General features: G+C 43.7%; 3 protein-coding genes across 9 annotated transcripts in view; all 3 read right to left on the reverse strand.

The window, feature by feature from the left end:
• Positions 1-214: 214 nt before the first annotated feature.
• On the reverse strand, positions 215-7,344 carry LOC105701101 (cuticle protein 67). Its single transcript, XM_023432272.1, has 2 exons — positions 7,336-7,344; positions 215-652 (listed from the first exon to the last, which is right to left on the reverse strand). The coding sequence occupies exons 1-2, from the start codon at positions 7,342-7,344 to the stop codon at positions 215-217; spliced, it is 447 nt and encodes a 148-aa protein (XP_023288040.1).
• Positions 7,345-8,773: 1,429 nt separating this feature from the next.
• LOC105701381 lies at positions 8,774-13,087 on the reverse strand. Of its 6 annotated transcripts, none has more exons than XM_012428090.1 (5): positions 12,821-13,087; positions 12,058-12,220; positions 10,736-10,828; positions 9,845-10,111; positions 8,774-9,664 (listed from the first exon to the last, which is right to left on the reverse strand). In XM_012428090.1, exons 3-5 carry the CDS (start codon positions 10,814-10,816, stop codon positions 9,110-9,112), a joined length of 903 nt encoding a protein of 300 aa, XP_012283513.1. In that variant the 5' UTR covers positions 10,817-10,828; positions 12,058-12,220; positions 12,821-13,087; the 3' UTR covers positions 8,774-9,109. The 6 variants fall into 6 exon arrangements, with proteins under 6 accessions (XP_012283513.1, XP_012283512.1, XP_023288045.1 ...); XM_012428089.1 differs by lacking the exon at positions 10,736-10,828 and adding an exon at positions 11,712-11,863; XM_023432277.1 differs by lacking the exon at positions 10,736-10,828 and adding an exon at positions 11,712-11,867.
• A 131-nt stretch (positions 13,088-13,218) lies between these two features.
• Positions 13,219-16,805, reverse strand: part of LOC105701342 (mucin-17) — a 44,120-nt gene continuing 40,533 nt past the window's right edge. For both annotated transcript variants that reach the window (XM_012428012.1, XM_012428014.1), the window contains exon 5: positions 13,219-16,753. In XM_012428012.1, coding sequence (XP_012283435.1) covers positions 16,397-16,753 — 357 coding nt within the window. In that variant the 3' untranslated portion in view covers positions 13,219-16,396. The remainder of the gene's footprint in view (positions 16,754-16,805) is intronic.

Here is a 16,805-nt window from a genome sequence, read left to right on the forward strand (position 1 = left end):
AAATATATAAAATATATTAAAATATTAATAACGACATGGATAAAATTACGCGACATCCACATTTAAAGATCTCTTTGAGATTCGCAGCGACTGTTTCTCTTCAGGCAGGGGTTCAGGTAAGAAGTCATGTTTTTCCCAAAAGTCAGATGAATAATTTATTAACAAAGACAGGCATAGTCATTTACATATGAGAAATCACGTTGTAGGAATGGGTTTACCAGGAGTAGGAGATGCCAACGGGGCTGCTGTAGGTCATGTGAGATACAGCAACTGCAGGTGAGTAAGCGACGCCGAGGAGGCTTGCACCGTGGGCAACAGGTGCACCGTAGCTGACAGGTGCAGGGATGGCGGCCTTAGCGTAGATCGGGGCGGATGCAACTGCAGGTGCAGCGTAGGCCAGGGGGGCGGCGTGGGCGTAGATGGCGGGATTGCTGACGCGGATGTCGGACTTGCTGCTGCTGGAGAAAGGAGTAGCGATGGTCTTCGATTGGGTGGCGACTTGAGCGAGGTTTCCATGGCTGCGCAAGATGTTATCAGAGGTCGAGGTCAGAGCTGCAGGTGCAGCGTAGTGGACGGGTGCGGCATACTGCACCGCCGGGGCGCCGAGAAATCCAGCCTGGGACACGGCCAGGACGCAGGCGAGGATGGCGACCTGAGAATAAAAAATATGAAAATTCAGGGTGATAAGTGTCTCAAGTTCCAGCTGAAGTATATCCGTGATTATGATAAGGAATAGCTACAGACTGACGGGGATTTAAAAACGATTTTTTTATCTCTATTATTAATAGGGATTTTTAGATCGTGACTCGGTAGAGAATTGAGAATTATATAATGAAATAGGCGGAGTAATGTGGGTAATTTCTACTTTTAAATTTGCGAGATTCTACTGGGCGACTACGAACCGATGCAAATGTCGGTTTCTGATCGAGACTTAGTGTTAGGACCTACCTTGAAGAACATTGTGGATTGTTTGTTCGACGTCTGCGAAAGAGTGTGATACTCAGGAGGGCTGACTCGAAATCTTATATACCTTGATCTCCATGTAAGTCTCAAAGGTGGGGTACATGATTCCCCTGATCTCCCGAGGCGTTAACCAATGCCGAAGACTTTCGCTGGGATCGCATGACTCGCCCGGTACTGACAATCGTTTCCTCCCTGTCGGATCTGGCTAATTTGGAACAGCCTTGGACCGGCCAGGATATGTCCGAGGAATCCACTCGAAATTGGCTTCAAACGAACCGCCTCCAGGTTTGCCCTTCCTACACTTGATTACACCTCGACTTTACCTTCTTTCTTTCTTCGTGTCGGCAGAAACCGAGGTTTTTCGAGCAATGCAATGGGCTTTAAAAATGTGGTCCTGCGAGTCGATGCAATCGCACGTATTCAATTTGGATTGCTCCGGGCGACCTTTGCATGGAAACGAAATAATTTTCGACTTAAACGCACATCGGAGATAATTGTAATTGCGCAATCCTTTTTCAGGTTCTTCTTGCAGGGGCATTTCGACTCGTTACGTCAATTTTCAAATAAATTTAAAAGATTAATGCTCGGTACTGCACGCACGCAAAGTAGTCGCTTATTGCAAATGAATTACTTTGTAGAACGCACTTTTGAGCGACATTAAATACGTTGATATCACAATTATTACCCGAAATATGTGATCGAGAAACGTCGCTTTTATGGTGTCGGTTGTGAAAGATGGCCAAAGATTGTCATCGCGACTTGAAATATTTTATTGCCGAATCGAAACAGATGTTGAGGGCACGCATGAGAATTATTTCGCTTCTGAGTACATGCGAATTGTGTAAAAGTGTCGTAAACCGAATTTACTCTTCCCCTGAGGGTGCTATCTCGTTTTCAGGACAAGAAACCCACGGACGATTTCAAACCTACATCGGATTATGATTTCGTTTCACAATGCGCAATCTGCTTTGTGTAGATGAAATCAGCAATAAAACTCGGAGAGTAAGCAAGAAAGAAATTGTTACGATATTATGAACTAATAAATCGAAAGGAAGAAAATTAATTAAGGGGCCTTGATATTCAAGCCGTTCGAGCTGAATCGATCGTTGCATTTCTTTCTTAATTAATGTGTACCTTTTGACAATTATTATAACTTTACAATGTTGCTATATTTATTGCGAGATGACGGTTTATCGATTGTAACATCTCGCCAACGCGATTTCGGTTTCTCCTCCATTCTCTTAGGTTGGCATTTAGACTAGAAGACGCGCGAAAACGCCGATTCATTGATTTAAGTTTCTATTTCTGTGCTGTGTTATGATAATGTTACTGGACATTTTTTAGTGGCACCTAGAAAGTGTCTTAGTGACATATTTATAATATGCATGCCAATATATTCGTTACGACATAAGTATGCTGGACGATCAGAGCCAGAGGAACTTGTATCCTTGAAGGGCAAGCTGGAGATCCAATAGACTTAAGATATTCGATACACCCGATATGATTTTTAAATATTGATATCATTGAGCTCTGGGTACACAGGATACGTCTATTCATTGGGCAATAACCTGTGATAGGAAAAATGCAGGTCTGAATTCCACGAATAACTTTCTAATAATATACAACAGGATGCATGAAGTACGAAAGTTTATTAAAAATACAACAGAGTGCACGAGGTACAAAAGTTTAAAAGTTCAAGGCGGCCGACTGAAGTATCTTCAAGGTACCTTTAAGACTGATCCCGTTTTCTTCACGCGAACTTTTCTATTTGGTTTATTTTATGCGTATATACAATACATATGTACGTCTACGACAAGGAGAGATAAAATAAGCGGAAATGTGTTTAAAATTTTATTTATAATCTCATTAGGGATAACACAAAACGCAGGACAAACACACGCATAACTGCAAACTACAGTAACAGTAAATCTTCCCTGAGCAGTCAATAGCACACTTATAAATGGCATTTATGTTACAAAATTGTTAATAGTAATCCAAGGAACTTTAATCGCAGACGAGAAGACCACAACGGGCTGATAATCAACAGTTACAAGTTGCTTTCCTAAAGCATGGCAACACTTTAGAATATTAATAAAACCTGCATAATGCCCCGGCATTATCATAAATCTGAAGAGCGCAACATTTGTGGTCATGATTTGCAACTCCTGGCAAGTAACCTAGTAACTTAAACGTAATTAACGCATGCAAGGAATTACTTCCAGGCATAATTAACGTGATCGTTAACATTGCTGTACGTGAGATGAGCAACTTCATTGGCAGGTGAAAAAGCAAATACATGTTGATGAGTAGGAGCTGCAACATGTGCAGTCGGGGTGTATCCAGCTGCAGGCAAAGCCAGGGTGTTACCGTAGCTGACAGGTGCAGCGTGGGTGTATGCAGGTGCAGTGTAAGCTACCGGGGCTTGATGAGCCACGCCGACAGGTGTAGCGTATGCAGTTTTGGCAAGTACAGGTCCTGCATACACGGGTCCAGAATGGGCTACAGGCACGGGGTAGTTGAACGCTTGACCTGCAGATGCGTGTGTCGCGTACGCTGCAGCAGGTGCATGCGCCGCATACGTTGCAACAGGTGCATGCGCCGCATACGCCGCAGCAGGTGCAGCGTAGTTGACTGCAGGCAATGCGTTCACCGCGTAGCTGAACGCAGGTGCAGCGTGGTTGGCGGAAAGAGGAGCGTTGGCGTATATAGGAGTTGCAGCCGTATTGTATGCAACTGCAGGTGCAGCGGTAGCGTAGACGGTCGGGTTGCTGACGCGAACGTCACTTTTGCTGCTGCTGGAGAACGGCGTGTTCTCCATTTTCGACTGCGTCGAGACCTGCGCCAAATTTCCGGAACTTCTATATGTATTATCGGATGTCGTCGTCACTGCCACCCCCGCGTTCGCCACCGAAAAAGCGGCGCACAGGATTACGAACTGAAATAAAAAAAAAAGTATCGGATGAAATCACAGAAATTTCTTATTTACGAAGCCCTAAGTAGACATAACGCAATGCAGATCGACAAATCATTCGAACACGATTTTACACGATTTTAGGGTTACTAATTATCCTGGCACTGGTAATGACTATTACTTAAGCATCATATTCGAACTGAGCCTAAGTGTCAACGCTGCGAGCATGTACGATAATACAAGTAACTGGTGAACGTAAAATAATGCTTCCCAGAATTAATATCGGGTTTTGTAAGGAATTCTCAAATGCAAAGTATTTTTTGTACTCTGCAAGAAAGTTATAGGAAATTTTTTGCGTATTGTTCGAAGTGATAAAATTATCTGGTAATTGGTGTAGGTTGATTTTAATAACTCTTACCGCGATGGCCATTGTTTTTTGTGTGGTGATGAGTTCTTAAGGGCAGAGAAAGAGGATATACCGAACTGATGCGACTTTCGTCGCCAGCGCCTGCTTTTATACCGGTACATCGGACTTTCTTCGGGTAGTACACCGACTCTTTCCCACACCGGAAACTTTCCCCGCCCTTGCTCGAATACGTCTCATTCATTCGCTTGCCAAACTCTACCGATCTCTGCTCTTATTTCCTGGTTACAATAACCGAGCGGCTGTTTCGTAACGGCGTGTCGCACTCTGTCGACCAAGAACGGCAAAGTGAACCGCATAAGAGGACATGTTCCCTCAAAACAATCGATTTAAAAAATAATGACTAATGTTGAAACCATCCATTCGATTTCCAAATTTCATTGCATTTCATAGCAGGTCGGAAAAAATTCAAGAGTCACATTTATCGGGAAGATTTTCGCAGGGTAGAAAATCTAGGATAGAAAACTAGTAGAAATTAGGCCGATCTCGAAAATCCGGCGAATCGGCGAAACGTTTGCGTAATCACTGCAGGACTTATTACGCGCCCATTTATCGTCATAAACGTGAGAGCCAGGCTTTTGCCCGGGGTAATGCTCGTAATGTTCTCGTCCACGTTTATGTAAAGGAGCATAGACAAGCAACGTAACGATGCTGAAAATCGCTGGCCAAAATAGACCTGACTATCTGCGAATGTACTCCGATCCGTTTACGGTTTCCTTTTTAGGACAGGTAAATTAGAGTCTCTGTGTTTTTCTTTTCTTTCAGGGGCGCGCGTGGAGTGGAGCTCATCGCTTTCTTATCGATTGCAAACGATCGGTGAACTATTTATGATCTACGGAGAAACAATGGTGACTACGCCTTCCGAAAGGCTCGATTAATTTTTTAATCTCCACTTTCATCTCTGAATCTGGAACGCTTGGAGACAGGCCACGCCTGATTGTTGGACCAGCAGCAGCCTCCGGCAATCTTGAGTGATAGAACGTCCAAGTTTTTACGAAATACGTCACACACGACCAGAAACGAGATCCCCGAAGGAGTTGTTCCTTCCTGGCAAGGTTTGTGGACCTGGAGCTCGAAATTCCTCGTTTGTTTCCCTGTAAAGTGTTTTATTTTGGGATAGAGTTACATCTTCGTTTGCAGGAGTCGACGGACGAAGGAAGCATTTTGGGGAACATTCGCGCTTGTCGTTAAAAGTGTGACCTCCAAAATGGCGCTGATAACAGGGGGGATGATGGGAGAGAATAGACTCTATGATGCATTAGCGAAATATGTCAATTATGTAATTTATAGCGCCTTAAATCTCTAACGCTACAATGAATTACCATGCGCGCGCGATCCATTGTCCGACGACGACCACTAAATAGATAACGACGAAACCTTTTCGCTTTCCTAAAAAGAATTAGCAATTCGGATTTCCCCCACAGAGCCCTCGAAATTTGCACAACGCTACGTGAGCGAGATTCGTAAACTTCACCGATTCGGTGACGCAACTCGCCAAACCATGAGAAAAATGTCCCAGAGAACCGAAGGACCGGCATACGGATAATCCCCAAGGAACAACAATTCCAACCGATTCAAAAATCTTCATTGACACTTAAAACCTGCAGGAAGAGCCTCCCCGAAAACGATACCCGATGAAAATGGCGAAAGTTTACCCAAAGCAGGAGAAACCACGGAAAATGTCCGCAGCGAGCACTTCTTCGAGAACCACTTTACGAGTCCTCTGATCACTGTTAACTTCCTTCCAGGTTAATCTCAGATATATTAAATTTTCTTAAGGGGAGGGATATTAAAAAACGTGCGATCTACCAGCCATGTTCAACCCCTATAGGTCTGGGGTGCCCCATGTGGTTAACCGTGAACGCAGCTGCAGGGGGAAGAGTTCCTCCGTATGCAGTCAGTGGATAGGAGTGCCCATAGTTCAGTTGATAAGGGTGAACGTAGTTGCGCTGATAAGAACGTACGAAGTTCAGACGATAAGGATGCGCGAATGCAGGCTGATAAGGGCGAGGGTAAGCAGCTACACCTGCAACTTCAGGGGTATGTGCCCCTGCACTGGAGAGCGTATGTACACCTGGGACTGTAGGCACGGGCACAGGTGCAGGTAAATGTCCGGGTGCGTGTCCAGGGACAGGTACAGGTACTGGTGCCACTGCAGGATGAGAGGCGATGGGAGAGTAACTAGTCTTGCGCAAGTAATCCGGAGTGACCACTTGGACGGTGGGCTTCGCAGCTCCCGTGTAGGGTGTCTGCAGGTTCTTCGTGTACGCAGGTGTTGGTACGAGATCACCATACGTTTGCAGCAGATTCGGATGATGGGGCATCAGGGTCGGAGCCGGTATTGTCCCGTAATGACCATAGATAGGCAATGGGCTCCCATGATTGAGGTACGCCCTCGCGGCCACCGCCAAACTTGCGAAGGCTAACAGCTGAAACGAAGGACGAGTTACTTTTTATTGCCAAGCTGGTTCACATTGAGTCTTGATACTTGTTTAATCATTTAATAAAAAATGTTAATCGATGTAATAAGCAATAGCCTGCCCATTAACGATTCCATGAACGATGGACCCATTGTTGAGATACGCACCCGCGACCATTACCAAATTTGCGAAGGCTAACAGCGGGAACGAAGGACGAGTCAGTTTTTATGGCCAAGGCTGGTTGGCATTGGGCCTTGATATTTGTTTAATAATGTAATAAAAAGCTGTAATCGACGTAATAAACAGTAGTCTGCTCGGTAACGATGCACGTCCATCAGAGTCCTCGATTTGCGCGTTTACTGCTTATGTATTCATTTGTACTTTTCGTTTTGCGCACTTCCATCCGCTTAACGTTTCCTCGGAATTAATGAAAGAGGTTGTGAACAAGAGTTGTTTCAGATAACGCGTGCTGAATTGACAGGACACGTTGACTCTCTTATACCGGATTACTGTAAAAGGTACCCGTGAAGAGCACAGCTCGCGAGAAGGCGCAACCCCCCTTAATCGATCTTTGATTACAGGTACAAATTGGTCACGTCCTGTCAACGTGGATTTACCTTGAACATGTCGCAGGTGGACGTCAATTAGCAGAGGTGGAAGACCCAAGGGACTGATCCTGGATTTTCTGCGCGATCAGGCGTGTCCACCGGTATTTATACCGTAGGTTTGCAAATCCCTAGAAACTGCAATAGAGGTGGTGCATTTGGTGCATGCAACCTGCGGAAGAGGGGATGCAACGCCGTAACCTGCGTTTGCTGGTGTGCACTCATTTTTCCAATCTAACCTGCACGATCAACCTAATTTATCATGGTCTGTGCTGCATATGGAGCGTTGTCACCGATAAATTGTCACGATTTTCTACGTACATATGCTTTCTCGACGAGGCCATTTTTCAACCCCCGAGGGCATTCGTAATGAACAATTTGACGTATACCTATCCGAGTTGGGTACCGTAAAACTCGCTTTAAACGGCCGCTCTAAGTGGCCCATTTTGAGAATTATTATTAATTCTTCGTCTAGGAAAAAAAATTGACTGAATTTTGGAACGACTTCGGGACCGTTCTGTCCAGTTCCCCTGGAGGTCGCGCGCTTGTTGGCCTGATCAGGAAATTTTTAATACAGTTTAATAAATTTACTTGTGTGCTAAAAGTCTATCTAATGAGCTTCGTGTTGTGCTGCCCTATCGAGAGCATGGTATAATATTTCCTGGCCCCAGGGTTGGGTCTCGCAATGTCCGCTAAACCGAACCGCCCGGGGACTGACCCAACTTCCATTTTTTATCCTTTTAATAACATGCTCCGATACGAATCTTGCGCGAAATGGCATTACGTCGTCAGACGTAACTGCCGCAGGTCATGCGTTTTCAGGAAAATTGGCTGTTAGGATCTTCGCCTGTGAATTCTCCCTCGTTTGCTCCAATTGCTTCGGCTAATTTGCGCTTAGCATATAGCTGGTCCTAGAATTGACGAGCAATTATTTACGATTATTTCTCGAGTTTTCTCGCGCATGTTCCGTAACCTGACAGACATGTGCTCTTTATATCCTTCGTTGCGCCGCGCTTTATGGGACCGCTCTTTTAATGATAAACCTTGCTCCACTCTCTAGCAGGGATTGGTTCCTTTCCATGAATATTTATCGACGAGTGGGCATCGGATTCTAGATCGTTTCGCGGGTTTAATCCGATGAAAAGGTGAGGTACAGTGAAAGTGCTTTTTCGGGTCCTAAAAGTGTCTCTTCTGGTGGCGAACCACACCTATTCCCTCGGGCTAAGGCCCAAATTTCCAGCCTACATACGTATCACTGATAATGAGACGGCCGTAAAAGTCCTTTCACGGCATACGAACACGTGCGGTTTTTTTTTACTACTTGATATTAAAGCAAGAAGAATTCTCAAGCTATAATCTTTACCACGAAGCCCAGTAATTGCGCCGATAATTATTTTGCAAAATATTTTCCACTACCCAACATAGATTCCTAGGACGCAAGACGAAGAAATAAAACAAGATATCTTTCACATGTATTTAACACGGTATCCTCTATACGACTAGATACATACAAATTATTTACTCATTTACAGTGTAGTATAATATAATTAACGTACGATAAACAGATAATACCCTAATTCGTTATCGGTGGTTGTGATGTACTCCAAAACGCTTCATCCCTCCGCTACTTAATTACGCAATCGGTTTATTGAGCATTTCATGTTCGTATCGTGACGAAAGGAGAGAAAAGGGGATTACGATTGAATAATCAACCAATATCGCCAATGCATCCTTACAAGTACCAGTTTGATTGTTTACATCTAGCAAGGAGAATAATTATTTTTCTTTAATTATTCTGTGACCTCTCATTAGCTTCCCTGGTTTGATTGGTTTGATCCGCAGGCCTTCTTTGGGTTCTCCCAAATGTGCAGGTAATTATATTGGTGATGTAGCTGGTACCAGCTGAAATAACCGTATTTTGGGTAGGATCAGCTGATCTTTCGGCAGGAAGGGCCTCGATAGCTTTGTCTTCCTTCGTCGTGGTCACCAAGGATGGCACCAATTTCAACGTCAGAGTATTTACGGGATGTATTTGTCTGCACTGACTTCCAGCTACCAAATGGGTACTAGTTTGCGCCATGGTGGAGGAATACTGTTCCGGATGGTCAGCTGTTTGTCCAACCTGTGTCATTGGTTGCACCTGCTGATTAAAGGGACTTGATTGCACTGCGACCGAATATGGCGGAGGATTGGAAATCCTTCGCTCATCCGATCCCACGTTGGCTTCTTCAGGGGGTTGTTGATGAGGAAATCCAACTGCAGGAGAGACTCCCATGATCGTGGAGTATGGTGGTGGCAGATCCGTGATCCAATAAGTTTGGTACTCCGGTGGCCTTATGATCTGAAAGACGATTTAGACACATTTTATCGTGATAACACGCTAAGTTGTAGGCATTAATAGGTCCTGCCGAATTTCTATGCTTGGTGTTTCTTATCGTTTTAATTAATATTGAAAGATTTATCTGCTCGGTTAATTGTATAACTAGATGCTGCTGATTACGAGGGATAAGTTGACATGCACCTGAACATGACCATCGACTTCTCCGGAGATGGTCTCGATGTCCACCACTTGTCTTCTTCTGCGTTCCATTTCAGCCCTGGAAAGTGCATTCGCCTGCACTTTCTTAGCTGTACAAGCGGCGTAACCGCAAGCAATCAGGAAAAGCATGGTGAGGACTGTCATAGCGATCCACACGTATTTCCACCCTAATAAAACCGAGGCAACCATGGCTGCTCCTATCCAAGCGACCACCAGAGTAACCAATGATCGGCCTGAGCAATCAGACCCCTACAAATTAGACATCCTTTAATTTTATTCACCCATTATGAACTATTTGCATGTAACGCATCAGTGCTCACGTTACATGCCTTTAGAAATAATCTAGACAAATGTATGAACGTGAAAGATCATTATCGAACAGTCAGTAGTAAATGCAAGCTTTATGTTCCCTACATACATTGGAATAATGTCTCTTTTTATTTTCTCTTCAGATAATGAGTTTCAACTTCATTTGTTTGCGTAAGAAGGCACTTTTTACGCATGCCTTGCTTGGATTAACGGAAATAGGAAACACGAGTATAGAGTAAAATAACAGTAATTAAAAAAGTGTTCCTAGTTAGTATACCTCTAGCAAAGTTGAACAATTTTTCAAAGTCACAGCGAAGCAGCTTATGTTTTTCGTTATTTGTTAGCAATACCCTAGTTAGCGATAATTCCATATCGTGTTAGTTGTGCGTTAGTAATTCATTAGTTGTTAAAAGACTGCAAGTTTTGACATTCATCGCACAGAATAATTGCAGCAGCGAAGAGAAAGTCGGTGCGCACGATTTAATTGAACATTTTCAAACTGTATCGAAAGTCAATGTAATGTGTATAGAAAAATAGTCTGATCATTAAAACTTTGACACCTACTCTGTACTCGAAGGGATTGATTGAATCGTCCATTGTGGAGTATCTAATTGGCAATCGATCCAATCCAGTGGATCCTCGCATATTTTACCCTTTCTGCAACGAGAGGAAAAATCGAATTTTGAGTCAATCGAAATTCCATCGTACATTCGAGCCCAATTTCCTTCACTAATTAACACCTCCGTAACGAGAATTCCCCACTAGGCGCAATTGATTTTTTATAACAGTTTTTCGATAATTAATCTTAACGATCAGTTTCGTACCAAACGAGAGTGAAATTTTATCCCTCTATCAGATGCTCGAAATTAACTCCATCCATTTATTGACTCAATACATCACTTTTAATTCCTTCATAAAAGGCGGTGTTTACCGCCGAAGAGAAAGCTGATATGATACTTATTATCAGGAAATCTCGAAAAAATAAAACAATACCGCAAAAAATAGCGCTTCATTAAAGAAACAATCTTAAACCCAAGATATTTCGTCTAAGCTGATTAAAGGCGCACTTTGCTATCACTTAACTCATTTCCAGAAAATGGGAAAAATTCTCTCAAGTATTTCATGCTTCCTACTACATTATTTCCTGTACGAAAATATGTATTTTCACGTTATTTAGCAAAATGTAAAATTTCAAGCGTGGAAGTAATGATGAAATTCATATTTCTCCACATTTGCATTGTCGAACGAGCAATTGGAATTGAAAGTTCGTTGTCGTTCTTTCTTCTAGCACATTTATAATATGTGGTACAAATCGTCTGCTGATTTCGCGTTGAATTATACATGCGTAATTAATCCCGTTTGCATTAATATTACGTGCGTAGTGCCGACCAAGCGTACAAACCAAACAATGAAATTCGTTATTTCGCCAGCTTAACGTGACGTGGACCAAGCGACGTTAGTTCAGAATAAGAGTATTCGATGTTAAACACAGAGCTGGGAGAATTTAGCGAGAACAGATTGCGAAAACGACCGAACATACGTTGCCAATGTGCTGATAACGGCAGGCTGGTCTTCTCACCACATCGGTACCAGATTCAAGGTATGCACGATGAATGCTATAGGTCAGTGGCATTTTCGATTATGGAGTAAATCACTTCCCCGACACCTTCGAATGTCTAAATCACTTTTGACCTGCCTTTAAAGCATTCGACATTAGTTTTTCCTCGGGATGGGTATTAAAATCAAAATATAAAGGGCGCCTGCACGTCCAGAGGATACATTCATCGAAGTGGTCTCTTGTTACTTCTCTTTTTTTTCTTTTTCACTAATGTTAGTAAATTTAAATCATTCCAATTGTCTGGGTACACGCGAGGTAAATTACTCACCACCATGAAGAGAAGGAACATCCTCGGTCCAGGACGAAACCTTCCTTGAGATGTTTATCAAAACGTAGATAACTATTTTCTTGCACCGAGCCGTAGAAACGAAAAGTTTCGAATTAACTTCATCCCGTTATTTGATCGTGTTATCACATTGCAACCGAGTTATCTGTTGAACGTAGAAGGTGGAGATTAGAGCATAAAGGAGATAGTATTGCGCCGAGATTTTTCCCTAGATTTAATACTAGCGCAAAAGGCCTTTGTCATGTTACGTCAAGTCAATCGTCACACGGAGTTCTTAGGAACGGGGCGATAAGGAGAAGGTATCATCCCGCCTACAATACCTGGGGAAGGAATTCTTTTCTCTAAGGTCATTGTCATTCGACGGCGATATCAATTGACAATCGCCTCGACTTTACTCGGCAACTTCGCAGTATATTTTCAGGCGCAGATTCAATGAAGTCTCGTCCTTTCAGACATTTTCCTCGTATTGGACTCTTCCTCATTTCGCAACGTCAATGAAGACGTCCACAAAAATTCAGGAAAAACTCACCGAAATGATCTCGGAAAAACCATTTCTAATTGGGTTCATTAAAGTCCAATACAAAAGAACTTGGTAGTTCGGGTAAATTTGGGAGGCTTGTGTTTGAGAGAAATGTGGAAATGTACATCGAGCGTGAAAGGACTTGGAAGTTTTGATCGACTTCGGGAAATTGTGGAAATAATCGAGTTTGAGGAAATCGGGAAATTTTATTTCCGCGCGACTTACGGTGCAGGTGCAAGTTTACGGGTTCATAGCGACTTCCTCTGGATGTTCTTCGTGCAACTTCAGAGGACCGCTTCTCCTGTTACATGCTTCACGGGGTCTGCAGAAACTCCCTCGCGGAACTTCGGCAGTTCGGGGTGCACTTCGCGAGGTCACATCTCAGGAAATCGCGCGGCTGTTCCCTTCGGCCGCGGGCGAAGTTCCGACGAATCTATTCGGTGAAGAAGACGCGAAGGATTTGGTAAGCTGGCCGGAGTAAAACTGAAGGTGTCGACTTTTCAGGACTCCCCGATGTCTGATAAGAAGATAAGACGGGCGACCCCCCGCACCCCTCCCGCCCACTCAAGTCCAGAATTCCATACGAAATTGCAATTCTGAGTCGATGAGCGACCTTATCTATTTACTCGCTTCTTCAGATAAAACCGATCGGCGGTGTTCGCTGACCTTGTTCGTTCAGTGAAGTTGCCTACGAAGTGTTTGCACCTCGTAAGACACCTAACATCTCCGAAGACTGGTGAATCGTTTCAAAATTCATGAAATATAACCCAAAGAACGCCTTAAATTGTGATTTCCTTGACTTTATTAACTATGATGCGTAAACAAAAATTGACCTGTATGGCGCGTTTCTTGTGAATGACGTACATTGATTTTTATAACGCTGCCAAACGGTAAGAACTAATTCGTACTAATTAGTATGTATTTTTTTCAGGAAGAACACTCCTCGTCGCCTTGTCTTTATTGCGTAGAGGCATTTAAGAGACCGTGATTAAAACTGTACGATAAGACGGTATATCGCACCTACCTCGCCGATGAAATTGTGCTTTAGGCGAGGCTCACACTTAATTTATTTAAAAGCGTTCTATTAGTGCTAGAAGCGAGTTTTGAACACGGGTTAGATAGATGTTCACTTTCCTGGACATTATAGGTCATAAAACCATGTCGCGAGTAGCCGTAACGCTGGGTACATTCGTAATACACATCGTTTAAATATTGTTGCAGCTGCGCGGCACATTCAAAATTAATGAGGGAACGTCTCGAGCATATTTAATTTGACAGGCCAACGTAACGTTTATCAGAGGCGCGATTAATGATTAATAAGAATACGATCCATAAATCTCTAACATTAAACTGCTATGTAATTTCATTTTCGCGTTTCGCCCATCTAACAGCCAGAGTTTACGTAACGTTTAATAAAAATTCCCTCGTTTCAGAAGGTATTCTTTTTTCCTTGAATAATCTGCGTCACGACAAGTGTCGTAAAAACGCGTTGTCACAGATGTTGCCTTACAATGAATTTTGGTTCCAAAGATAACGCTCTTTAGTTTTAACTGTTTTATTTTCGAATAATCACTTCTTACATAACTTAGTACATAACATATTGCAGAAGTCTAGTAGTTGTTTATTTCTCGCTCCTATTTTTGAAAATTGTCCCGTGCGTTCCGTAGGTCTCGAAGACCGCCATTTTGGAGGTGTAAAAGACGTGTCAAAAATCGTGTCCTTCACAGAAGTCTTTACAATACCTTAAGCTATGTTCCTGACATCGATTAACGTTTATTAAAGAAAAATTGGAATTAATCGGTTAATAAAATACCTTAACAAATAATTTAAGTACCATTCCGAGGCATGCAAGTGATCCGAGGGACTCAGTCTTTTCTCGTAACTGAAAGAAATCTAATGTTTTATTAAAAAGGACAATTTGTGTTAATTAATATCTTCAAGACACGGAAATGACAGCGAGCGGTTTTCAAGTTAAAGTACATTACACCTCGTTGTCGTTCACATATGTACACGCACTCACTTGGATCATTCACACTTAACGCGCTATATATATATGTACGATAGTTAGCGATAATTGTTAATACTTTGCGGTTAATAGTTCGTTTATTAATTAAGGGCTGTAATTGTTAAGAGTTAATGGTAAAGAGAGTGCGAATATCAATCAGGGTCCAAACAGAGGAATGCATCGATTGTTCAATACGGTGACATCGAGGACAAGCCTCCTCGTGGTAATTCCAACAATCGATTAGCTCATCGACTTCGCACTTTTGTGTAATAATCGCCATTTTTGATCGATAACCCGAAGTGCAAAATGACGAGCGCGATTGCCCGATTATACGTATCCTTGCATGCGTTATCCAATATCACTGGGGCGATAACGCAGATAAAGAAGTGAACTTCTCCGGTAAGTATGCCTCGAGAGACTTGGCAAGGTTTTGAACGATAATTAGATGATATAATTGACGTTTCGGTGAGGATTACAGGAATTACAGGACACCGGCCCTCGCGACACGGCGAGCTGAAAATTCCGGAACTCAAATGCAGGTCGAGCTTCCCGAATTTTCACGTGAGATATTCCTCGGCAGATCGTTTGGACGATGATCGAGATTTACTTTTGATCATTTTCCTTTTTAAGGGGACGCGGGGGCGTGAAATTAGGAGAACGGAGTGATCCGAGGAGACTCGATTCGCCTCGATTCCGTGCCCAACAAAAGCGACCTCGACCTGAGCACGCCTTATCGACGTCAAGTGACACCGTTGGATTCTCTCATAATTCATGACCTTAAAAATTAATTCCTCAATTGCACTTCTATAATGTATCGCAAACCCATCTTTCTTCAAGGTGGTCTTCAAGGACTCGCTCAGATCTGGGAAAAGAGACTCGACGAGCCCTTTACTAAGATCGCTGCCAGGACACGAAAAGAGATGATCGTCGTCCTAACCACGCGCCCGTAAATAAATAACGTTACTGGTACCATAACCGACTTTTCTTGAGTGTCTTACACCTACATAGTGATCCTCGTTCACTTCCCTCCTCCAATTTCATCCAGCGCGGTCCAGCATCCGCACCTGCAGGACGCGCCTAGAAGATACGCTATGGTGACGCGCATTTTCATCTTTACTAAAGCTTTAGAAAATGCACCATGCACGTAATCATCACCCTGCAACCGACAGGTCGTGCCCACCATCGCCGGTTCCTGAAGAGATGCAGACATGACGTCCGCACAAGTACGACACATCAGGATGTACGTACATACCGTACGACATGTCGCTCGGAAAATTGTTCTCCAGCTTGACATCACAATTACCTACGAACATCTCGAGCTATAAACAGCACGTTGAAAAGAGTTAAAGGAAAAATCCCCAGCAACAAGAGGAGCGCGCCGAAGCCTCTTCGGCATTACGACGTTGGAAGTTCCCTTCTTAATCCTGAACAGAGTTGAAGTCTCTGTTGCAGTGATTTCCGAATTTTGGAGTCTCACGAAGGAACACTAGAACTTAGTGCGGTCTGAAATGTGGTCATGCTGCGATTTGACGAAATTGTAGTGCAAGATGGATCCACCGAAGGAACGATGGCGAAGTAATTTCAGGCTCGGAAGGCAGTAGGATCGCAGCGGACGAAACGTGGAAAGATGGCTGGTCCAGATTTGGGCATTTCGACTCGAGGGAGAGTTAGAAGCAACGAGTCCCGATTTTGTGCACTCGAGTTCCCGACGAAGGTCCGAGGGGAACTCGGTTCTTCGTCCCCTCTTGCGATGCGAGGCCGAGGAGATGACTTCTGTGAACCGAGTTGGCCTAAATTTAGGGCAGTAGTCTTGGATTGAACCGCCCCATGTGGAGGATCAAACCGGTGGGGTTGTGTCGCACAAAGTAGAGGAATGGTCGGTCCAGCTTGAGCCTTGGCTTCTCAAGATGGTCCATCTGCCTTGCCGTCCTGTCGGGGTCCGCGGGTTCCGTGGAATCCTCGGATTCCTCGGAGACCTGGGAATTTGTGGCAAATTGGCTTCCATTCTCCGAGTCGACGTTCCCTGTCGGGTCGGACCAGTCGTCCGAGTCGAACATCTCTCTCGAGTTTCTCAAAGGACTCGCCGGGTAAACCTCCACGTGGTGTCTGCCGCTCATGATGTTCTCCTCCCCGCAAGTGCTGAACAGGTTCAACTGAAAAGCGAGTACATCAATTCATTAACGTCCAATTGTTCGCTTATTAAAC

This window comes from Orussus abietinus, unplaced genomic scaffold, assembly GCF_000612105.2.
Source record: "Orussus abietinus isolate OABI.00-Male unplaced genomic scaffold, Oabi_2.0 scaffold28, whole genome shotgun sequence".
NCBI lineage: Eukaryota > Metazoa > Arthropoda > Insecta > Hymenoptera > Orussidae > Orussus > Orussus abietinus.

Bases quoted from the DNA above. Each gene is read 5' to 3' on its own strand.
- LOC105701381 (XM_012428089.1), bottom strand. From the start codon at position 11,804: ATGCCACTGACCTATAGCATTCATCGTGCATACCTTGAATCTGGTACC. The intron at 10,112-11,711 runs GTATGTTCGGTC...TCTAATTTGTAG, and splicing joins GTTATCAGCACATTGGCAAC to GGGTCTGATTGCTCAGGCCG. The intron at 9,665-9,844 runs GTGCATGTCAAC...ATCGTCTTTCAG, and splicing joins AAGTCGATGGTCATGTTCAG to ATCATAAGGCCACCGGAGTA.